Genomic DNA, 8,214 nt, shown 5'->3' with positions numbered 1-8,214 from the left:
CAACTGTATCAAAATGTGTTCCATGGTACTAAATTAATCTTTTCAAAATGTTTAAGCCCTCATGGCCTTAATACGTTCATAAAGTGTGCTCAGATGGCTTATAGGTCTACTCATGCAGTGGCTCAATCAACACATATGTTGAGGTGAAGTATTTGAGCTTTACTGCCCCCAGTCTGTTAGCTAAATGTATTGCATGTGGTTGCATATTGCAACTATTTCTTTTGGGGGCATATCATACGCTGTATAAGCATGTATAATTCTCAACCTTAGCTGATCCACGTTGAGAGTATTACTTTCTTGTGTCTTAATTTAGCTCTTTCTCCTCTCCACGTGCTTCATCTGCTCCAGCGGTGCTTAAAGAATATGACGATGATGAAGACGCAGCTGTGTCTCTCTCTCCTTCTCTCCTGTCTTCCTGCCATTTTTGGCGCCCCACAGCCTCTCAGATACCTGGATGAAAGCCAACTGAAGTGTAGGATATGTTTACATTGACTTACAATCCCCTTCCTACATTCACATTTTACTGCAACCACATTTGAACCACAAACGGATAAAATCTCTTCCGCTCTGTTACTGCAAGTTTTGCATCCCAAAGAACCAGCAAAAACCTAGAAAACAGAGCTTGGCGATATGGCAAAATGTAATATATTGATACATGATTGGTGACAATATTTGTTTTTTCTGAGATCTGAAAAGTTGAAACAGACTAAACAATGCCATGTTTCAAAACACCATCACAATCTGTGGATCCAGTGATTTGTATTCAACGTTTCACACACTGTGCTAAACTTAATCTAATTAGGCAGGACTGATGATGCTCTCTTTATAAGCAAACATGCAATTGGGAAGTGTTTTAACTGACGATATTCATAATAGGAATATTGTAACGTAATTTATCATAATAACAATACATACTGTCATATTGCCCAGGCCTGCTACACTAAAAGAAAGGGTGCACTGACTTTAAATGTGTACATCATTCCACATTTATAAAATATATTAAATGAACTCAATTCTTGCCAAAAAAAAAGTAAACCGAAAGAAACAAAAGAGTTTTCAAAAGGATGTTTGAAATTTATATATATGTATATATACACTTACATATCGCTACTGTCGGAACAACACCTCCTATCTCCAAATTGGTAATTGGTAAACACTTTTTTGTAAGAAGTTTATATATGCATATACTGCTGCTTAACATAGTATTAAGATGCCAGAAGTGATATTTGTACTGATTATGTAGATACAAATGTCTTCAGGCACCATTTGTTTATGTTCAGAAAATAGAGCTCAGCAGCTAGGGTGCTGGGTCTGGAGATGTTTGAGGAAGTTGGGAGTGAGCGGCAGTAGGATACTGGTAGCAACACAGTTTTCTTACCATGTTTAGCGTTACGGTTTGTGTTGCATCTTATATTTGGAACAACCTAACCATGGTTTGAAAGTTTTGTTTTAATTTATTTTCATCACATGTACAGTCTGGAATAAACAACCGTTTTTGTTTATTCGCACAAGGAGTCCTGTGGAAGTTTCCTTTTCTTCTCTGAATAACGCAGACACGAGTAAAGAAGTTGCTACAGCCGCCACAGAACTTTGTTCAGCTCACACAGGCTGTTTCCTTTGGTCCATTCATCATGAAATTTATATACAATATAAAGAGCAACAGGCATTTTCACATTATGTAAAAAACTGAAAAACAACAAAAATGGAGATCCTTTTGAAAACCCTTTTCAGTATGTAGAAATGTTATCTCCCTTGTGTATGTGTCTTTGTTACAGTGTTGTCTGCAGAGGGAGAGCGCTATATGGATGAGGAGATGAAGAGGGCGCTGCTTGGGGTTAAACAGATGAAAGAAACAATGGACAAAACAGACGAAAGGCACCAACAACTCCTTAAGACCCTCAAGCAAAGTTTCGACAAGAAGAGGGTAACCCTCTTAGCAAAAGGCTGGATGCCACTCTAATTTTGTTGAAATAAACGAGAAAATGTTGTTAATAAAAGAGACACAAATTTGAACACCAAATCAAAATTTGTGTTATGTGAAGTGAAAGAAAGCTAACACATCCTCTACATGAACAAACCTAAATATATATTTCTGCACAATTTCTGTTTATTCACTGAGTTTAACATATTGGGTAAAAAAACAAAAAACATAAAACATAAAAATGTGCCGTAACTTTTGTACAGACTACATTTTTTTTTATGTTAAATTAACCAAATAAACAGTAACTGTGCATTTAAATGTGCAGAAGTGTGTTCTCTGTAGAGGATGTGTAACTTATTGTCACTTAGGGTGCCCAGACTTTTGCATACAGCTGTAGTTCTGGTCCCAGCATCTGATTGTCTGAGCTTTATTCAAAGCTGTGGAACAATACTAGCTTAAGCACACCTATGCCCGCTTTATAACAACTGAATTGAGTATTAATGTGCTGTAAGTTGCTGGCATGGATCACAGGATTATTGATAGACGCTACCAGGCATCAGCATGTATATGACCTCACAGTACTAAAAATACCCTTCTTAAAAACTCAGCTTTGTTTAAACTTATTTTCCTGACTACTCAACCTGCCAGACAACTAATAGGCTAGCACGCTCCTCAGCTAAAGGGGAATTCTAAATGAAATCGTTAAGATGTGAAGTCAGTGTTTTGATGTGAAATGCTCCGTTCTAGAGAAACTTACTGATTTCTTTACAGTGGTGGTGATAGGAAAAAGGTGTCACAAAGACTATTTTATTTACTGTCCAAAACTATCAGTAAATCTAGACATATCTTCTGACTTTTTATATGTAATGTTGATAGTTAATCTGTTAAAAAAATATAAAAATTTTGGGGGAATACTTTGTCTTACATATACAATTCCACCATAAATGTGTTCCTGTCGCCAACACTGTCACCAGTTCTAACTGTGTAAGTTTCTCTAGAATGGATCATTTCACATCAAACCACTCTGAGTGACTTTGTTTACAGGGAAACAATTTAAATATGCAGAAATTGGAATTCCCCATTGATTTTCAGTGTTAGGCTTTGAATGGAAATAATTGTTATTCACTGCGAAACTGCAAAATACACAGAAAAGTATGTGTTGCTTTGTTGTCTTACAAGCTTCAAATGTCCATGTTTTGGTAGATCTGTCACATGTATCAAAGCCATTGTGAGAAAACGAATGTGTGGCAGCATTTGCTTAATTTTCTTTAAAGAAATTAAGCAATTGTTTGTTGACTTCATGGAAAACGTACTGAAAATTGAAACATTTTCCAAAAGGTGCTAGTAGACACAAATTTACATTTTTACAATGTCATTTTTTTTAACCTTAAAAAAGATCACTGCTTGTGTCTATACTTATGGTGCACAGTATATACTGCATGCACACATGCACACAAAACGCTAATTTCCTTTCATAAGGGGGCAGAGCAGCTGGCCCAGGAGGCTGAGCAGAAGCTGCAGATGGCCGAGCAGCAGTGTCGGGACAGGCTGAGGCCAATGTGGGAGAAGTGTCGGCCATGTTTGCAAGCCAGATGTGGGTCCTTCTACACCTCTACCTGCCGGCGGAGCTCCTCCTCCTTCTCTCTCCAGGTTTGTGTCTGTGTAAGCTTGTCTTCTTGCTTCTCTTCTCTTTCAGTGGCTCTAAATTATATCTTTTCCAATGTTTAGGTTGAAGAATTTGTCCGCAGAATGGCTTCCAAGCTGGATGAGGACCAAGACCAGCTCTTCAACCAGAGTCCAGACAGTCAGCTTGAGATCCAAAACCAGACCCAGATGCCAATGGATCAGAATACTCCAGAATATCAAAACCAAGGAAGGGACTATGAACAGCTCCTGAAAGTCTCCCCACCACCTAACATGGACAAGGACCTGGTCTGGATCAAGAATACATTCAGTCGCATAGGGACTAAAGTGGCCTCTCTGTACTCACATAGCTCAGCTTTAGTCTCTGGCATGCGGCGGGAGCTTGGGTCAGCCTTCCTTTCTACCTTTACTGAAGATATCCAGCCTGAGCCCTCTTTACCCAGTGAGCACCTTCAGACAGGAGGTTTTGCTCTGAGTGGAAGTTTGCGTGGAGCCTTTGACTCGTTTATGGAGATGGGACGAAGTGTTCTGCATGAGGTCAGCTCTGCTCTTACCCAATCGTTTGAGGGCAGTGAACCAGAGGGAGCGACTCAGAAAGGTTAGTGCTATGCCCCATTATTAACTCTTGGAATAAAAATTAGATTGTTCATGATAATAGATGATTTGATATTCTTCTGCAAGTGTGTTTATTAAAGTGGTAAATCATGCTCTCAAGTTGTCTTAGCTCAGTTTTCAAGCATTCAAAATAAACATTCAGAACAAAAATCATGACATTTTGCAATATTGTTTAAGAGATATTGGACTGTTATTCCATAACCTGTAAACCTAAATTCCTACATCTCTCAGAGATCCTTGCACTGTTTCAGTTGGTGTAGGTATGGCTATATCAGCACTGCACCATGCCCCCTAATCTACTGCCAGTCAATTAGCATTGCAACTCTAGTAAGGATCTGTGTTTTTTTGTGGAATTAACCTTTTTTTCTCCAGTTAAGTCAATATGCCAACTTATGCAGGAAGAAAAAAACAGTCTTCTTCTCAAACCACTGAAGGACCATGAAAGAAGTAAAAAAGTTCTAAATTTCAAAACACTTAGAGCCAGACGATTTTAAAGAGGTTTTAAACTTCTTTAAACTCCAGGCTGGATTTCATGGGTGCTCGATAGAAACAGAAAACCTGAGGTAGGTCTGCTCTAATCACTACTGTGGCTAGTTCTGTATTCTTGGTGGGTTGGGTAAGAATGCATTTTCTCTCGTGAGTTTGAAGGAGTTGAGCTAGTGGACAGTTGTGGATAGAACTGAGTGGACAGAGTTGAGTCATCTCTTCATTTGAAACATGACCAAAGACATTACTGATCTGCTTTTTCCTCTTGTTTTCCTCTGAAATAGGTTTGACAGTAAAAACTGCATTCGCAACACATTCAGACAATTGTAGATTTTAATTCAACCCACAAGACTTCAATACACCAATGTTCACTTTTCAGCATCAGACTGGTTGCCAGGCTGGATGTCGTCTCCAGGTGGTCAGCTGTGCAGACACCTGCGCAGTCGAGTGTCACAGTGCAGAGAAAAACAGAGCGAGTGTGACAACTGCCATCAGGCCCTGCTCACAGGTATACGCACACATCTTCTCAATGCATGTTCTTCTTCCAGAATATCATGTTCTTTAGTTTTCTGTTTGTATACACTGCTGGTCAAAAGTTTAGGCATACCCTGTTCCTTTTCAGTGAAGTAAGAATGAATACCACAGGTTGTTACACCTTGTGAACATTTTGCAGCACTTAAAGTGTCTTGGCTCAGGCTTTGTTGCATATTTGTGTGTCTTTCTTTTACATAAAGGTGTGTGTGTGTGTGTGTGTGTGTGTGTATTTTTTTTAGAGTGTCCTGAAGTACCTGAGCATTACTCAGAGCTAAGTGAAATCTCTCTCCTCTTGAATGCATCCCGGAGTCAGTATGAGGAGGTGCTGCAGGTGCTGCGAACGCACACGGAACACACACTTCGCTGGGCTGAGAACGTGACACGCAAACACGCATGGGTCACTCACATCAGTAATGGCACCGCTCCCCCACACGTCTTCAGTCTGGTCAAGGTACATACACGCCAGTGTGGTCATCATTGTGAAAGTCACCCTCTACATTATTGAAGCGTTGCTCCCTTAAACGCAAGGAACACCAAATACTATGGCTGCTGTAAGAAAAGTAATACACTGAATACACATGATTAAGATATGTGCACATTTTGTTGCTTTGGCAGATGTAGAGTACATTTGGATTAGCTGGTGTAGGGGTGCATAGCTTGCTATTAGCATGGATGCAGCAAAGTTCAGATTTTGGCTTCTTAACTACTTTGTAATTCAGAGGATCCAGTGACATGCAGAGGAAAAATGTACAGAGGACGAAACATATTTGGTTTGGAACCTTTCAGAAACTCAGGGTGTGATGGTGGCGATTTTTGGAAATAAAAATAATTTTTTTCATAGAGAAATGCAGATCAGACCCGGAATTCCATGATGCTGACTATAGAATGATGCATGAGGTTTAAAGTCTACAAAATATAGTAATTTTGACAATAATTGTGTTGATGTAAATATTTAATTCATCTGGAAATGATGTACACATTTAAATTAAATTCAAAGTAAATTCAGTGCATTTTGGGTGTGTGGTAATTATAATAATGCTACTGCTAAATGAGATTTTTTTTCTGATGAAGTTAATACTCCAGTTTCTTTTCTCTTCTTGATCTCAGCTTGTTCCAGGTAGCTCAGGTCTAGTTGGAGGCACCAGGACAGATACAGTTGTGGAGGTGTCGGTTCTAGACAGTCCTGTCCTCTCTCTCTCTGTCCCTGTTGAGCTGGAGCTTTCTGACCCGGCTTTTATTCAGTACATCGCTAAGGAGGCCCTGCTTGCATACCAGAACACTCTGGCAAACGCACTTTACTCGTAAGTACGCATTTGTGTGGTTTTATATGAGGACGTCCATCATGGCACTCTGACTTGACTGTTATGGTATTGGTATTGTTATTGTAACATCATTTTGTAGAGCAGAAAGACAAAATTGGAATTGAAGTCGTTATTTAAATGAAGAGCCATACGGTAAACCTACAAAGTATATGCATATATCTGAATTACCCTCCTATATTATATTACACTCCTATATTACATTACACTCCTATATTTTGCCAAATGCCAACACTTACAGAGAATCTAAAGTGATCAGTGCTCAGTTACTTCATATGAGATTGCATCTGTGTCTATTACGGTTAATTGAGAAATTCCTTTGTTCAGAATGGCTGTGAATTAAATCCAGGTTTCTTACGTAAATGAGAATTCTGCTTTATTTTGCAGGTGTCAGGGTGGCCTTGCTCATCCCACTTCACATGTAAGTGGCATATTGCTAACTAACTCTTAGATACTTTAGCTGACTGACTAGAATGTAACTCCTGCATTGCATCCCCACAACAGAGAGAGGTCTGAGTTACACTGTACACCAATGTTTAAAAAAAGAGAATTACTGACTACTTTCAATTCTAATTATCCTGCAATTAAAATTTAACTTGATGTTATTCCTCTTCTAATTAAGTCAAACTAGAAAAAATCCATAAATTAGTTCTAGCTTTGCTTGCTAGCTTTTGTGCTTATCTCGATCACTAGTTGATACATCTGACATAAGCCAATGGGACATTAGATAAGCTGCCCTGTAATGAGCTTCTCTGTTGTTTTTAAATACCAATCATATTATATAAATCTGGAATTTAAGATGATTTTAATTTTTCCAGTTATTTTCACTGTAAGGTTTACAGGGACTCATTGAAATTACGTGAAATTGCATTTCCTTTCAGAAAAAGTTAGTGAATCCCAAAGTTAGTACCAACTGCTGCTCACGTAAGCTATGACAACTGTTCTTAAGTGAATCTGCATGTTGCTGTGGGCTTTTGAATCAGCGTTTGTCAAATTATGCCCACTTTATACATAGTCTAATTGAACTTTCATGGAAATCAATTTGACAGTCAAATGAGGTGGTTTGGGAGGAATATAGTGGGCATTGTTGACTAGGCTTTGGGTAGTAAAAGAGCTGTTGAGGGTAATTACACCTGACCAAGTTTGATCCAGGTGTTCATCTTTTTAAGACGCTGAAAACAGGAAAGCATTTTTTTGTTTTTGGAAAAAAAATGTTGAATATCGCCACAAATGACTAAACGTAATTGCATTATGCATATACCTTAAGAGTGCATTCTTAATTGGCAGTTTATCCTGTGCACTGCCCCAGAGTCCTGTTAATATAACTTAGTATAAAATGACTTTTTTATAGCCTATTTTCAGGGTCTATTTATAAATGTTTGCAGGATGGCTGATGCATGAAGCAAAGATGAAATGTGCTGCTGCTGTGGCCAGAAGGAACTTCAGGTTGGATCACCTTCATGCAAAGGACATATTCATCAGCTGCAGTTTTAGCCAGATAAAAAGAAACAAAACTGTACTGACTGAAACACTGTTTATACAAGTCAAAGTAGATTGGCTTGTTCGCTGTGACCTCTTTATATTAGCGCACAAAAATATTTGCAGTAATCTATACTAACCTAAAGCTCACAGCTTGTGTTCATCATTTCAAATGTCATCATTTCACAATTTAGTAAATAAAAAATGTCAAACAGA

The 8,214-nt window shown here is 38.5% G+C and overlaps 1 protein-coding gene across 1 annotated transcript in view; it reads left to right on the top strand.

The window, feature by feature from the left end:
• LOC118826432 (clusterin-like protein 1) overlaps positions 1-7,990 on the top strand; it is an 8,375-nt gene extending 385 nt beyond the window's left edge. The window contains exons 2-10 of the mRNA XM_036597395.1: positions 314-472; positions 1,776-1,924; positions 3,401-3,571; positions 3,650-4,163; positions 5,046-5,174; positions 5,440-5,651; positions 6,308-6,501; positions 6,907-6,940; positions 7,905-7,990. Of these exons, the coding sequence (XP_036453288.1) occupies positions 364-472; positions 1,776-1,924; positions 3,401-3,571; positions 3,650-4,163; positions 5,046-5,174; positions 5,440-5,651; positions 6,308-6,501; positions 6,907-6,940; positions 7,905-7,913 (1,521 nt within the window). The 5' untranslated portion in view covers positions 314-363 and the 3' untranslated portion in view covers positions 7,914-7,990. The remainder of the gene's footprint in view (positions 1-313; positions 473-1,775; positions 1,925-3,400; positions 3,572-3,649; positions 4,164-5,045; positions 5,175-5,439; positions 5,652-6,307; positions 6,502-6,906; positions 6,941-7,904) is intronic.
• Positions 7,991-8,214: the final 224 nt, after the last annotated feature.

Source organism: Colossoma macropomum, unplaced genomic scaffold, assembly GCF_904425465.1.
Source record: "Colossoma macropomum unplaced genomic scaffold, Colossoma_macropomum, whole genome shotgun sequence".
In the NCBI taxonomy this organism is placed as follows: Eukaryota; Metazoa; Chordata; class Actinopteri; order Characiformes; family Serrasalmidae; genus Colossoma; species Colossoma macropomum.
Note: the sequence above shows the minus strand (reverse complement) of the source record. Positions and strands in the feature narration are given on the sequence as shown.